This window comes from Haematobia irritans, chromosome 5 (assembly GCF_050003625.1).
Source record: "Haematobia irritans isolate KBUSLIRL chromosome 5, ASM5000362v1, whole genome shotgun sequence".
Classification (NCBI taxonomy): domain Eukaryota; kingdom Metazoa; phylum Arthropoda; class Insecta; order Diptera; family Muscidae; genus Haematobia; species Haematobia irritans.
Window position 1 is genome coordinate 99,684,163 of NC_134401.1, and position 17,252 is coordinate 99,701,414.

General features: G+C 37.5%; 1 protein-coding gene across 1 annotated transcript in view; it reads left to right on the forward strand.

Moving 5' to 3' along the window:
* Positions 1 to 17,252, forward strand: part of LOC142238790 (nose resistant to fluoxetine protein 6-like) — a 39,108-nt gene that overhangs the window by 12,232 nt on the left and 9,624 nt on the right. The window contains exons 4-6 of the mRNA XM_075310513.1: positions 4,810 to 5,182; positions 5,247 to 5,412; positions 10,598 to 10,677. Coding sequence (XP_075166628.1) covers positions 4,810 to 5,182; positions 5,247 to 5,412; positions 10,598 to 10,677 — 619 coding nt within the window. The remainder of the gene's footprint in view (positions 1 to 4,809; positions 5,183 to 5,246; positions 5,413 to 10,597; positions 10,678 to 17,252) is intronic.

Sequence of the window (17,252 nt, forward strand, 5' to 3'; positions counted from 1 at the left end):
GACCAATGAAAAATGAGTGGCTTATCGACAAGAAAAAGTTTCGAGAAATATTACAAATGCAACCAATTAAAATTGTTAAAAACAACAAATTGTTGAAATCAACAACTTCTGGATGAAAATGTGCATCACATCGTCAGTTTAATTCATATGCTATTATCAGTTTAAAATGGATATTTTGTGAATTCGTTCTGCTGGAAATCAATTCTAACACGCGGTCCAGTACGTTCCTAATTTCAAATTGCCCGCATGTTAATAAATTTTAATGCTGTTTTATGACACCAAAAGGAAGGAAAACGAATTATCAATGCAAAAGTGTTTACTAATAATGTTTAAGATATTTAAAGTTTTGTTGTGTTTTTTTGTTTTTTGTTCTTATTTGTTGATATGTTTAATAAGATTATTATTTATCAATTGGTATTGTAGTGTATTATGTAGTGTAGTGTATTATTATATATTTTATTTTTATGAAAATGAATAAATTATACAAAATTAATAGAATTTTGGCTTTGACTTTCAATTTGAAGTGGGGATATCATTCATACAAATTTAGGTTGAAAAGTATTTGCAACGATGTTAATTTTGAATTTGACTCGCATCGAAAATTGTTTGACAAATTATTGAGTAGCGATGCATTTCAATTTGAGGATAACACTTGAGATATTATTGCTAATGTGTTGAATTTCACTGTTGAGGGTAATGTCTGTTTTTTGTTGAGAACGGGATTTTCTCAACAATTTCTCAACATGAATATTACCCTAATCCTTTGAAAAAATGTTTGAAAAATTGTTGAAATTTAGCATTTTTCAAACGTTTGTGTTTATTGGGTAGTTTCATAACTGTTGATGAGACGTGGATCCACCACTATACTCCAGAGACAAAAGAACAATCCAAACAATGGGCTGAAGCTGGAGGAAGTGCCCCAAAGAAGGCAAAAACAATTCAATCGGCTGGTAAGGTTATGACAACGGTTTTTTGGGACTTCAAAGGTATTTTATTGATTGATTTATTTATTGCAAAAGGCTAAAACAATAAATTCAGAGTACTATTGCAACCTTTTGGATCAATTAAATGTACAAATTCGAGAAAAACGTCCTGGCTTCAACGCAAAAAAATATTTTTTCATCGAGACAACGCACCAACGCACACGAGTGTTTTAAAAATGGCAAAAATCAACGAATTAAAGTACGAGTTGCTTGACCACCCTCCTTATTCTCCTGATTTAGATCCCAGTGACTTTTAACAGGTTGGCTGATAAGTCCCCGGTCTAACAAAGAAAAACACATTTTTGTCAAAATTCGTTTTTATTATTCAACATAGTTCCCTTCAAGAGCGATACAACGATTATATTTAACGACCTTCCAATTTTTTGATACCATTTTGGTAGTACTCCTTCAGTTTTGCCTCAAAATAGGCTTCAGTTTCGGCGATCACCTCTTCATTGCAGCCAATTTTTTCCCTGCGAGCATCCTTTTGAGGTCTGAGAACAAAAAAAAGTCACTAGGGGCCAGATCTGGAGAAAACGGTGGGTGGGGAAGCCACCGTGGTGCAATGGGAGCCACCGTGGTGCAATGGTTAGCATGCCCGCCTTGCATACACAGGGTCGTGGGTTCGATTCCTACTACGACCGAACACCAAAAAGTTTTTCAGCGGTGGATTATCCCACCTCAGTAATGCTGGTGACATTTCTGAGGGTTTCAAAGCTTCTCTAAGTGGTTTCACTGGAATGTGGAACGCCGTTCGGACTCGGCTATAAAAAGGAGGTCCCTTGTCATTGAGCTTAACATGGAATCGGGCAGCACTCAGTGATAAGAGAGAAGTTCACCACTGTGGTATCACAATGGACTGAATAGTCTAAGTGAGCCTGATACATCGGGCTGCCACATAACCTAACCTAACTGGGTGGGGAAGCAATTCGAAACCCAATTCATGAATTTTGCCATCGTTCTCAATGACTTGTGGCACGGTGCGTTGTCTTAGTGGAACAACACTTTTTTCTTCTTCATATGGGGCCGTTTTGCCGCGATTTCGACCTTCAAACGCTCCAATAACGCCATATAATAGTCACTGTTTATGGTTTTTCCCTTCTCCAGATAATCGATAAAAATTATTCCATGCGCATCCAAAAAAAAAGAGGCCATTACTTTGCCAGCGGACTTTTGAGTCTTTCCACGCTTCGGAGACGGTTCATCGGTCGCTGACCACTCAGCCGACTGTTGATTGTACTCAGGAGTGTAGTGATGGAGCCATTTTTCATCCATTGTCACATATCGACGGAAAAACTCGGGTGTATTACGAGTTAACAGCTACAAACACCGCTCAGAATCATCAACACGTTGTTGTTTTTGGCTCGCGTGGCACCCATTTTGCATAGAGCCTCCGCATATCCAAATATTGATGAATGATTTGACCAACACGTTCCTTTGATATCTTTAAGGCCTCTGCTATCTCGATCAACTTCATTTTACGGTCATTCTAAATCATTTTATGGATTTTTTTGATGTTTTCGTCGGTAACCACCTCTTTCGGGCGTCCACTGCGTCCACCGTCCACCGTCCTCCGTGCTCATTTCACCACGCTTGAATTTTGCATACCAATCTGTTATTGTTGATTTCCCTGGGGCAGAGTCCGGAAACTCATTATTAAGCCAAGCTTTTGCTTCCACCGTATTTTTTCCCTTCAGAGAACAGTATTTTATCAAAATACGAAATTCCTTTTTTTCCATTTTTTTCACAATAACAAAAGACGCTCTATCTCACAAGCTAATTGACTTACAGACGTAAAATTTTGACACGAATCATTTGAAGGTTGGTACTATATAAAAATAATATGCATTTAATACTAGCGACGCCATCTATGTGTCAGACCGGGGGCGTATCAGCCAACCTGTTACTTGTTCCCAAATCTAAAAAAATTTCCTTGCTGGCAAGCGTTTTACCTCAAATGAAGATGCAATTACAGTTGTAAACCACTATTTGGAAGACCTTGAGGAAAACTATTTTAATCAAGGGATAGAATTGCTAGAAAAGCGTTGGACTGTTTTGAAGTTTCAGGAGATTATATTGAAAAATAAAAATATTTTTGAAAAACTAACTATTCTCTTTCATTGATAGTCTAAGAAGTTTCCGAACCGCTCTTGTATAACGCTTGTCTGGAACTTTTGTCATCAAATCTTTTCAAAAATTCGAAATTTTTATACACTCAAAAAAGGTGAACCCTATATTTCACTAAAGCCAATTTAACTTTATTTCAGTTCATGGAATTATTATGTTTGGAAAAAATTTCTTTTATTCTAATAATTTTTTGGTGGGTTCACTGTAATTTTTTCTGGTGGGTTCACTGTGTTTTAATTTTTTTCGGCTAAATTTAAATAATTTCTAACATTTTAATAATTCTTAATCAGTTTTTAACCTATGTGAAACAGAAAAAATAATTTTACCATTAAAAATATGAAAAAAAGCGAGTTATAAAGAAATTGGCTCAAATGAACTTCCTGTGTAGTTAAAATAAAGAACATCTTTGGGAGAGCATTTTTGGAAGTTCTTTTAAAGTTGTGCCTTGAGAAGAACTTCCAATTTTTTTTTCTGGGAAGTGATGAATATAAAATGTGAGAAAATTTTTCTTATTTTAATTTTTTCTTGCTTACTTTAATGGCGTGAACTAAAAATGAGAAAATAAAAATTAAGTACACAAATTTATTAGATATGAAAATTCTTCCAAAATGTGAAATTTTATTAAAGAACAGAAAATTATTTTTAATAAATTTTGTACCACGTTGCAATTACAAAATTTTTTTAGTTAAAATTTTCTAATATAAACCTAAATTTTTTTTCATGCTGTATTCGCTTTTTTCTGGGTGAACCAACAAAAATATTTTTTTTTTGCAATAAAAATAAGTTAAGCTTTAGTTTAATACGGACTGTTTTCTATGTATACCCATATCATGAATTCTATATTTGTGGTCTTGGGCTTTTAGCATTGGCCTTTCACAAGATCTCGATGGCCAATTGCGAGGGATAGCACAGGCCGGATACTTTCCCCTAAGAGTAATTTTTTTTCGATGCTCACGAAAAAGTCTTTACTCCGAAATTTTAGACCAACGTACATCGTTTGGAATTTTTTCTTATCGTGGTTAGAAAACGTTACTTTGGAAGAAAATTACACAGAAAAAAATCCGTAGTTAACCTTACGCTACGAAGCTATAGGAACTATAGCTTCCAATTAGTTTAAAATTTTAATTTTAAGTTAATTGTAAACAAATAATAAATAAATAAATATTTTGTTCGAAATTTTGCACAGTTGAATGAAATCTTACTTTCTTTAAGTATGTCTCAAACATTTTAGGTACTAATCGTAGGTATAAAGTTCAATGACCGTACACATAAGTTCAATAGGAATTAAAACAACAGAAAATTTCCGTACGATTCCCAAAAATAGTAGGAATGAACTACTGTATAGTTCAAATGGTCATGATTTGGAGCCAATGATTTTTTCTTTACTTTTAGATCATTTTGTCTTCTATTGGAGGGTGTAATTTCGTGAACTAAAGTTAAAAAGTACAACAAGGCATTAAGTTTTCCTGCTCATAATAACGCTTTGTGGAAATCTCAAAATTTAGAGTACAATTTAGTTCAATTTTCCCTCGAGGTAGTTCATTCTTTCTATAAAACAGTTTATTTTTTTTAAATTAAGCGTGAAAGTTATTTAACCGTAGGGGTAATCAAGCAAATATTGTACTAATAGTTTTAATCCCTTAGCTTATCGGGACAAAACAATCCAAACCTAAAATTATTTACCTCTCTGCCATTTCAGGTAAAAAATTGTTAACTGCCTTCTCTTTGGTTCGTAATTATCGACGCATAGTAGCGCCTAACGTTAGTACAGTGGGTAAAGATTTGAGTTTCATCGATGGTGTAAGAACTTTACTTTCATTTACTATTGTCTGCGAACATCTTGTATTTACAATAGCCATGCCAATTTCAAATTCCAGCTCGGTGGAAAATTTTTATACTAAAGCTCTGCCTCGTTGGTTACTTAATATGATGGTATGCATTGAAATATTTTTCCTTTTAAGTGGCTTGTTTCTAAGTATAAAATTTCACAAAAATGAATATGTAACAGCTAAGACAAGCATGAAGGAATGTTTCTATATTTATATGCGTATGATGATTTCCCGATATCTCAGGTGAGGACAATTAATGCCTCTATTATCAATGAAACTGAAGTTATTTGTCTTTTATGTTATGCAGATATATTCCATCTTTATTGTTGTTAATAGTGGTCTCGGCTAACACTTACATTCATCTACATAATGGGCCGTTGTGGAGAAACATTTTTGAGCCCCATGCCATATTGTGTAGCGACTATTGGTTGATAAATCTCTTAATGATCAATAATTTCAATGTGAATAAAATGGTAAGTTCATGTTAACCGAGGTAACTCAATATTTATATAAGACAACCCTGTAAATATCGCTTATATCGAGTTTGATTTAGATATACATACCCTCCAAAAACAAGTTAGTAAAGTCTAAAGTCGGGTGTGGCCGACTATACTATACCCTTCACCACTATCACCATCTAAATCAGAAGCGATTTGGATAAAATTCGACACAGTTAGATATAATGTTAAATCTTTCTTCTGTGTAAAATAAAATCAATTGCCATAAACTTCCGTTGAAATGGGTGTAAAATATTTTCCCAAATCAGGCGTACATATATGGGAGCTATATCCAAATTTATACCAATTTGAACTAAATTTGGTACACAATGCTAAAATATTAATTCTACTCTCATGGCAAAATTTCAAGTAAATCGAAATGAAAATTTGGTCTCCGGTTGTTATAGCAGGTTGGCTGATAAGTCCCCGGTCTGACACATAGATGGTGTCGCTAGTATTAAATGCATATTATTTTTACTAACCTTCAAATGATTCGTGTCAAAATTTGACGTCTGTAAGTCAATTAGTTTGTGAGATAGAGCGTATTTTGTGAAGCAACTTTTGTTATTGTGAAAAAAAAATGGAAAAAAAGGAATTTCGTGTTTTGATAAAATACTGTTTTCTGAAGGGAAAAAATACGGTGGAAGCAAAAACTTGGCTTGATAATAAGTTTCCGGACTCTGCTTCAGGGAAATCAACAATAATTGATTGGTATGCAAAATTCAAGCGTGGTGAAATGAGCACGGAGGACGCCCGAAAGAGGTGGTTACCGACGAAAACATCAAAAAAAACCCACAAAATGATTTTGAATGACCGTAAAATGAAGTTGATCGAGATAGCAGAGACCTTAAAGATATCAAAGGAACGTGTTGGTCATATCATTCATCAATATTTGGATATGCGGAAGTTCTGTGCAAAATGGGTGCCGCGCGAGCTCACATTTGACCAAAAACAACAACGTGTTGATGATTCTGAGCGGTGTTTGCAGCTGTTAATTCGTAATACACCCGAGTTTTTCCGTCGATATGTGACAATGGATGAAACATGGCTCCATCACTACACTCCGACTGAGTCCAATCGACAGTCGGCTGAGTGGACAGCGACCGGTGAACCGTCTCCGAAGCGTGGAAAGACTCAAAAGTCCGCTGGCAAAGTAATGGCCTCCGTTTTTTGGGATGCGCATGGAAATATTTTTATCGATTATCTGGAGAAGAGAAAAACCATCAACAGTGACTATTATATGGCGTTATTGGAGCGTTTGAAGGTCGAAATCGCGGCAAAACGGCCCCATATGAAGAAGAAACAAATATAAACGGCCGTAAGTTCGGCCAGGCCGAATCTTATGTACCCTCCACCATGGATTGCGTAGAAACTTCTACGAAAGACTGTCATCCACAATCAAATTACTTGGGTTGTGGTATCTTAAATCGTTTTCTAAATTGTGAGTTAGTCCATACGTGGTATACATTAGACAAAAAAAGTATGTGTAGGTAAGTCTACAAATAATTACGAATCGATATGGACTTTTGCACGGCACGTAGGGAGCCAGAATTAAAATATGGGGGCTATATACAATTATTGATATGGATCTGAGGTCTATATATAACTATAGACCGATATGGACCTAGTTAGCCATGGTTGTTAACGGCCATATACTAGCACAATGTACCAAATTTCAACTGACTCGGATGAAATTTGCTCCTCCAAGAGGCTCCAAAACCAAATCTCGGGATCGGCTTATATGGGGGCTATATGTGATTATGGACTGATATGGACCACTTTTGGCATGGTTGTTAAATATCATATACTACTACCACGTACAAAATTTCAACCAGATCGGATAAATTTTGCTTCTCCAAAAGGCACCGGAGATCAAATCTGGGGATCGGTTTCTATGGGTGCTATATATGATTATGGACTGATATGAACCAATTCCTGCATGGTTGTTGGATACCATATACTAACATCACGTACCAAATTTCAACCGAATCTGATGAATTTTGCTCTTCCAAGGGGCTCTGGAGGTCAAATCTGGGGATCGGTTTATATGGGGGCTATATATAATTATGGACCGATTTCGACCAATTTTTGCATGGAAGTTTGAGGCCATATATTAACACCACTTACCAAATTTCAACTGAATCAGATGCATTTTGGTCTTCCAAGAGGCTCCGGATGTCAAATCTGGTGATCGGTTTATATGGGGGCTATATATAATTATGGACCGATGTGGATCAATTTCTGCATGGTTGTTAGAGACCATATACTAACGCCATGTATAAAATTTCAGCTGGATCGGATGAAATTTGTTTCTCTTAGAGCAATCGCAAGCCAAATCGGGGGATCGGTTTATATGGGGGCTATATATAATTATGGACCAATGTGGACCAGTTTTTGCATGGTTGTTAGAGACCATATACTAACACCATGTACCAAATTTCAGCCGGATCGGATGAAATTTGCTTCTCTTAGAGGCCTCGCAAACCAAATTTGGGGGTCCGTTTATATGGGGGCTATACGTAAAAGTGGACCGATTTGGCCGATTTGCAATACCATCCGACCTACATAAATAACGGTGGGAGCCACCGTGGTGCAATGGTTAGCATGCCCGCCTTGCATACACAAGGTCGTGGGTTCGATTCCTGCTACGACCGAACACCAAAAAGTTATTCAGCGGTGGATTATCCCACCTCAGTAATGCTGGTGACATTTCTGAGGGTTTCAAAACTTCTCTAAGTGGTTTCACTGCAATGTGGAACGCCGTTCGGACTCGGCTATAAAAAGGAGGTCCCTTGTCATTGAGCTTAACATGGAATCGGGCAGCACTCAGTGATAAGAGAGAAGTTCACCACTGTGGTATCACAATGGACTGAATAGTCTAAGTGAGCCTGATACATCGGGCTGCCACATAACCTAACCTAACCTAACCTACATCAATAACAACTACTTGTGACAAGTTTCAAGTCGATAGCTTGTTTCGTTCGGAAGTTAGCGTGATTTCAACAGACGGACGGACGGGACGGACATGCTCAGATCGATTCAGAATTTCACCACGACCCAGAATATATGGGGTCTTAGAGCAATATTTCGATGTGTTACAAATGGAATGACAAAGTTAATATACCCCCCATCTTATGGTGGAGGGTATAAAAAGTGTTGTTCCACCAAGACAACGCACCGTGCCACAAGTCATTGAGAACGATGGCAAAAATGCATGACTTGGGCTTCGCATTGCTTCCCCACCCACCGTATTCTACAGATCTTGCCCCCAGTGACTTCTTTCTCTCAGACCTCAAAAGGATGCTCGCAGGGAAAAAATTGGTTGCAATGAAGAGGTGATCGCCGAAACTGAGACCTATTTTGAGGCAAAACCGAAGGAGTACTACCAAAATGGTATTAAAAAATTGGATGGTCGTTATAATCGTTGTATGGCTCTTGAAGGGAACTATGTTGAATAATAAAAGCGAATTTTGACAAAAAAAATGTGTTTTTCTTTGTTAGACCGGGGACTTATCAGCCAACCTGTTATGCATCTAAATCAGGCGAAAGATATATACTGAAGCTATATCTTATTCTGAACCGATTTTAACAAAATTTTGCATGGAGAGATATAACATTAATTCTACTCCCTGTGTATAACCTCATATTAATCGGAGTAAAACTTTGGCCTCTATGGTCACATGAGTCTAAATCGGGCAAAAGACATATATGGGATCTATATCTAAATCTGAACCGATTTCAACCAAATTTAGCAAGGATTGGAAGAATGTCAATTCTACTCTCTGTGCGGGAGCCACCGTGGTGCAATGGTTAGCATGCCCGCCTTGCATACACAAGGTCGTGGGTTCGATTCCTGCTTCGACCGAACACCAAAAAGTTTTTCAGCGGTTTATCCCACCTCAGTAATGCGGGTGACATTTCTGAGGGTTTCAAAGCTTCTCTAAGTGGTTTCACTACAATGTGGAACGCCGTTCGCACTCGGCGTTCCACATTGCCGAGTCATTGAGCTTAACATGGAATCGGGCAGCACTCAGTGATAAGAGAGAAGTTCAACAATGTGGTATCACAATGGACTGAATAGTCTAAGTGAGCCTGATATATCGGGCTGCCACCTAACCTACTCTCTGTGCAAAATTTTACGTGAATCGGTGTTAAACTTTGGCCTCTGCGGTCACTCATATGACCTAATACCAAATCGGGTGAAATATTTTGTATATTTTTCGAGACTCATAAAATATTCGGATGTATGGAATTTGAAAAAGATCGGTTTATAAACACGCCAATTATGAGCAAATCGGTGATAAATATATATGATAGCTATATCTAAATCTGAACCGATTTTTTCCCCAAATCAATAGCGATTGTCTTGGTCCGGAAAAAATACAATATACCAAATCGAACGAGCGGACTTAAACTGCGACGTGTACTTTGCACACATGGACATAGCTAAATCAACCCAGAATTCAACTCAGAAAGACGATCGGTATACTAAACGATGGGTCTCTGACTTTTCCTTCGTGGCGTTACATACAAAGTAGTGGTAAAGCGTATAAAAATTTGAAGTTGTTCTAAAGGCACAACTTTAAAAGCACTTCCAAAAATGTCCTCCCAAAGATGTTCTTTATTTTAACTACACACGATGTTCTTCTAATTCAATTTTTTATAACTCGCTGTTTTCATATTTCTATACTCCCCATTATAGAATGGTGAAATGTTTGTCATTCCATTTGGTACACATCGAAATATCGTTTTCCGATTATATAAAGTATATACAGTCTTGATCAGCGAGAACTTCTAAGACGATATAACCATGTCCATCAGTCCGTCTGTCTGTTTGTGTCTGTTGGCACAGATTCGTTTTTTGTTTGCAGGCTGATCAAGTTCGAAGATGGGCTATATTGGTAAAGGTTTAGACATGCCCCATATAAACAGACCTACCGATTTGGGTTCATGGGCTTCTGGTAACCGTCGTTTTTGTCCGATTTGCCTGAAATACGAAATCTAGAGGTATTTTAGAACCATAAAAAGGTGTGCCGAAAATGGCGTGTATCGGTCCATGTTTTAGTAAAGCCCCCATATATACCGTTATCCCGATATTACTTCTTGAACTTATGTAGGTTATGCAAACATCTGAGATAAAGATTATGGTTTTTCTTTACAGTGCTGGGGTCATACTTGGTACATTGGAGCTGACTTTCAGTTATATGCCATTTTCCTGGGAATCCTCATTCTGTCGGTCAAGTAAGTTTCGCATAAAGGTGTTTTCCAAAAAGAGCTGTTATTTTCAATGACCCTGTATTTCGGTAGCTGCCATTTTTTAAACTTTTATTCTTTGAATAGAAACCACGCCATTGCCATAGCGAAAATCTTGCAGTTACATTTTGGTGTCGTCGGACCATAATACACACCTTTTTTAGAAAAATTCAAGCTGTTGGAACAAATTGGTGATGTGAAGATCAAAACACGTGCACTTCGTTCAAGAACAATTGGAAAACTGATGTTTCCTGTACACTTGGGGCTTAAGGCTTATAAAATTCAGTCAAAACTAGTATATAACTTCAAATTTTATCGACATGCTTAATCCTTTCCAGAAAATTTTGCGAATTTTGGGAATGTTTCAGACTATCGTACAAATTATTTATTAGGCAAAATATCACAAAAATGTTTAATTCACATGCAAATTCAGTGCAACAGTTGCTGAAATGGTGGACACCTGTGCTATGACGCGCCAATTTCGCACCATTTCCTGATCAAAAAAAAAAAAAACATTTTCACTACCTTTTTGGCAACGCTTTTTTTGCTGGACGGCTAATGCTCTGGGGTGGAACACAATGTTAATAAAAAACAAGTATAAACGGCCGTAAGTTCGGCCAGGCCGAATCTTAGGTACCCTCCACCATGGATTGCGTAAAAACTTCTGCGAAAGACTGTCATCCACAATCGAATTACTTGGGTTGTGTTATCTTAAATCGTTTTCTAAATTGTGAGTCAGTCCACACGTGGTATATATTAGACAAAAAGGTATGTAAGTCTACAAATAATTACGAATCGATATGGACTTTTGCACGGTACGTAGGGAGACAGAATTGAAATATGGGGGTCGCTTATATGGGGGCTATATACAATTATGAACTTGATATGGACCAATTTTTGTGTGATTGGGGATCGATTTATCTGAGGGCTATATATAACTATAGACCGATATGGACCTAGTTAGGCATATGGACCTCTTAGGCCATATACACTAATAGAAAAATTGCGTTCCACAATCGTGAACGGACGGTAACAAAATGAAACGGAAACGTTCACAAAAAATCAAAACGGAATGTTCACGATTTTGTCCACGGGCGTTCACGATTCATGAACGGCATTCATTTTTCTTTTTCCATGAAAATTCTTAAAATAATCGGTAGACGTTGTTATGACAATTCCGCCGGTGGTGCAATGAGCTAAAGCGTTTCTTAACTCGTATGGTGCACACAACACAGGTTCGAGTCACGGTAGCGGAAATCTTTTTTTTAATTTTGTTTATAAATTCGTAACCATTACGTTTTCAGATCATGAACGCTCGTTGTTGTTTTGACAACGGATAGTGTCATTTTAACGTTGTCAGATTGACCCCGTCAGTTCTCAGTTTGACAACACATGTGTGTTGATTCACTTTCATGAACGAAACGTTTTGAAATGACAACGCCGTTCATGATTTTTTCTATGGGTGTACTAGCACAATGTACCAAATTTCAACTGACTCGGAGGAAATTTACTCCTCCAAGAGGCTCCAAAACCAAATCTCGGGATCGGTTTATATGGGGGCTATATATGATTATGGACCACTTTTGGCATGGTTGTTAAATATATATACTACCACCACGTACCAAATTTCAACCAGATCGGATGAATTTTGCTTCTCCACAAGGCACCGGAGGTGAAATCTGGGGATCGGTTTATATGGGGGCTATATATAATTATGGACTGATATGAACCAATTCCTGCATGGTTGTTGGATACCATATACAACATCACGTACCAAATTTCATCCGAATCCGATGAAGTTTGCTCTTCCCAGGGGCTCCGGAGGTCAAATCTGGGGATCGGTTTATATGGGGGCTATACATAATTATGGACCGATTTTGACCAATTTTTGCATGGGTGTTTGATGCCATATATTAACACCACGTACCAAATATGAACTGAATCAGATGAATTTTGGTCTTCCAAGAGGGTCCAGAGGTCAAATCTGGCGATCGGTTTATATGGAGCTATATATAATTATGCACCGATATGGACCAGTTTTTGCATGGTCATTAGAGACAATATACTAACACCATGTACCAAATTTCAGCCGGATAGGATGAAATTTGCTTCTCTTAGAGGCTCCGCAAGCCAAATCTGGGGATCGGTTTATACGGGGGCTATATATAATTATGGACCGATATGGACCAATTTTTGCATGGTTGTTAATGACCATATACTAACACAATGTACCAAATTTCAGCCGGATCGGATGAAATTTGCTTCTCTTAGAGGCTCCGAAAGCCAAATCGGGGGATCGGTTTATATGGGGGCTATATATAATTATGGACCGATGTGGACCAATTTTTGCATGGTTATTAGAGACCATATACTAACACCATGTACCAAATTTCAGCCGGATCGGATGAAATTTGCTGCTCTTAGAGAGTCTGCAAGCCAAATTTGGGGGTCCGTTTATATGGGGGCTATACGTAAAAGTGGACCGATATGGCCCATTTGCAATACCATCCGACCTACATCAATAACAACTACATGTGCCAAGTTTCAAGTCGATAGCTTGTTTCGTTCGGAAATTAGCGTGATTTCAACAGACGGACGGACGGACGGACATGCTCAGATCGACTCAGAATTTCACCACGACCCAGAATATATATACTTTATGGGGTCTTAGAGCAATATTTCGATGTGTTACAAACGGAATGACAAAGTTAATATACCCCCCATCCATGGTGGAGGGTATAACAAGTGTACTCACTTCGTCGGGCGGGGCCGACTATATCATACCCTAAACCATCCCTACTGGATTCGTAGACATTGTTTGTGGGGTATCACATTTTCACATTTAAGAACATAGAGGAGTACATGTTTATGGGAGTCTTGCCACAACCTGAGCAGAAATGTTCGGAGCTATAGTTGATTTTGCTCCTACAGAGTTAGTATGCTACTAATACTGAGTCCATCATTAAAAAAAACAAGTATATACGGCCGTAAGTTCGGCCAGGCCGAATCTTATGTACCCTCCACCATGGATTGCGTAGGAACTTCTACTAAAGGCTGTCATCCACAATCGAATTACTTGGGTTGCGATAACACTTGCCGATGGCAAGGTATCGTAAAACTTTTTAACACTGTCTTCTAAATTGTAAGTTAGCCCATACGGGGTATATATTAAACAAAACAAGGCCGATTAAATACGTATATAATCTAGTTTGACAAAATTTTCTATAGAAATAAAATTTTGACAAAATTTTCTATAGAAACGAAACCTTGACAAAATTTTCTATAGAAATAAAATTTTGACAAAATTTTCTATAGAAATAAAAATTTGACAAAATTTTCTATAGAAATAAAAACTTGACAAAATTTTCTATAGAAATAAAATGTTGACAAAATTTTCTATGGAAGTAAAATGTTGACAAAATTTTCTACAGCAATACAATTTTAACAAAAATTTCTATAGAAATAAAATGTTGACAAAATTTTGTATAGAAATGAAATTTTGACATTGGACCGTTATGGACCAATTTTTGCATGGTTGTTAGAGACCATATACTAACACCATGTACCAAATTTCAACTGGATCGGATGAATTTTGCTCTTCCAAGAGGCTCCGGAGGTCAAATCTGGGGATCGGTTTATATGGGGGCTATATATAATTATGGACCGATATGGACCAATTTTTGCATGGTTATTAGAGGCCGTAAACTAACATCAGGTACCAAATTTCAACCGGATCGGATGAATTTTGCCCCTCCAAGAGGCTCCGGTGGTCAAATCTGGGGATCGGTTTATATGGGGGCTATATATAATTATGGACCGATATGGACCAATTTTTGCATGGTTGTTAAAAACCGTATACTAAGACCACGTACTAAATTTCAACCGGATCGGATGAATTTTGCTCCTCCAAGAGGCTCCGGTGGTCAAATATGGAGAATGTTTTATATGGGGGCTATATATAATTATGGACCGATATGGACCAATTCTGGCACGGTTGTTAAAGATCATATACTAACACCATGTTCCAAATTACAACCGGATTGGATGAAATTTGCTTCTCTTGGAGACTTCGCAAGCCAAATATGGGGATCGGTTTATATGGGGGCTATGTATAATTATGAACCGATGTGGACCAATTGTTGCATGGTTGGTAGAGACCATATATTAATATCATGTACCGAATTTCAGGGGGATCGGATGAAATTTGCTTCTCTTTGAGGCTCCGCAACCCAAATCTGGGGATCGGTTTATATGAGCGCCATATATAATTATGGACCGATGTGGACCAATTTTTGCACGGTTGTTAGAGACCACATACCAATACCATGTACCAAATTTCAGCCGGATCGGATGCAATTTGCTCCTCTTTGAGGCTTCGCAAGCCAAATCTGGAGATCGGTTTATATGGGGTATATATATAATTATGGACCGATGTGGACCAATTTTTGCATGGTTGTTAGAGACCATATGCCAACATCATGTACCAAATTTCAGCCGGATCGGATGAAATTTGCTTCTTTTTGAGGCTCCGCAAGCCAAATCTGGGGATCGGTTTATATGGGGGCTATATATAATTATGGACCGATGTGGACTAATTTTTGCATGATTGTTAGATACCACATACCAACACCATGTACCAAATTTCAGCCGGATCGGATGAAATATGCTTCTCTTAGAGGCTCAACAAGCCAAATCTGGGGATCGGTTTATATGGGGGCTATATATAATTATGGACCGATGTGGACCAATTTTTGCATGGTTGTTAGAGACCATATACCAACACCATATACCAAATTTCAGCCGGATCGGATGAAATATGCTTCTGTTAGAGGCTCCACAAGCCAAATCTGAAGGTCCCTTTATATGGAGGCTATACGTAAAAGTGGACCGATATGGCCCATTTTCAATACCATCCGACCTACATCGATAACAATTACTTGTGCCAAGATTCAAGTCGATAGCTTGTTTCGTTCGGAAGTTAGCGTGATTTCAACAGACGGACGGACGGACGGACGGACGGACGGACGGACGGACGGACATGCTTAGATCGACTCAGAATTTCACCACGACCCAGAATATATATACTTTATGGGGTCTTAGAGCAATATTTCGATGTGTTACAAACGGAATGACAAAGTTAATATACCCCCATCCTATGATGGAGGGTATAAAAACAGGAAATCGCTCAATTAGTTGTGGGTAATAAATCCAAATTGGTAAAAATCGTTCAATATTATTTTGTAAGAGCTACATGTAAGTCCAAATACGATCGACTAGTACATCAAAATTTGATATTTGAGTAACATTGGTTAATAAATCAGAGTATTATGGCTAAGTTAGGGAAAATCGAGCGATGCATATATATGGGACCTATATCTAAATCTGAACCAATTTGTATAATATTTTGCAGGTAACATATGATTGATACCACAGACGGTTAACTTGTGCAAAATTTGAGTACGATCAGTTAATAAATGATGCCTCTATGGTCAAAAATAAGATTATTAGGGCGAAATTTGGCAAAATCGGGCGATAAATATACTTGGGAGCTATATCTAAATCTGAACCGATTTCGATGACATTTTGTACATTCAGTTAGTGCTGAAGAAGATTACATTTAAATTTGAGTACAATCGGTTGATAAATAAGAGTTTTACGTCCAAATTTGGCAAAATCGGGCGTTACATATATACGGAGGCTATAGCTAAATCTGAACCGATTTCGATGATTTTTTGCACTATTGTTAGCACTATAAAAGATTAGACTGAGCCAAGTTTGAGTAAGATCGGGACATATATGGCAAAATCGGGCGATACATATATATGAGAGCTATATCTAAATCTGAATCGATTTCGATAAAATTTTGCATACTTAAAGGGAAGGATGCAAAATATTACCTTGTGCCAAATTTGACGACGATCGGTGAGTAATAAAGCGCAACGTGACCCCATTTGTCGAAATCGGGTGATACATATATATGGGAGCTAAATTAAATTTGATCCGATTTCTTCCAAATTCAATAGCGTTCGTCCTTGTGCCCAAAAAACACTCTGTACAAAATTTCATCAAAATCGGTTAATAATTGCGACCGGATTCCTGCGAACTACAAATACATGGACAGACGGACGGACACCAAGCGCTAGATCGACTCAGGAGGTGATTCTGAGTCGATCGGTATATATTTTATGAGGTCCAAAATCAATATTTCTGGTAGGCACATTGTTTGGCAGATCAAAGTTATTATACCCTAACCACTATGTGGTTTAGGGTATAAATATGGGAGACATTTAAATCTGTAGCAATATTTAGGCAACTTCTCAAAAGTGTATTTATAATTTATCAGTAGATACATATGTAGTAGAAATATAAAAAAATGTAATTAATTTCTAAAAGTTTTCGACTTAGCAGTGGTGATTTTACAATGAAAAAGCAGGTATTTTGGGCATTTTTGTCGAAATCGGAAGAACATATATATTGGAGCTACATCTAAATCTGAACCGATTTCAACCACAATTGGCATTTATCTCAAGAAAATTAATTCTACTCCCAGTGCAAAGTTTCAA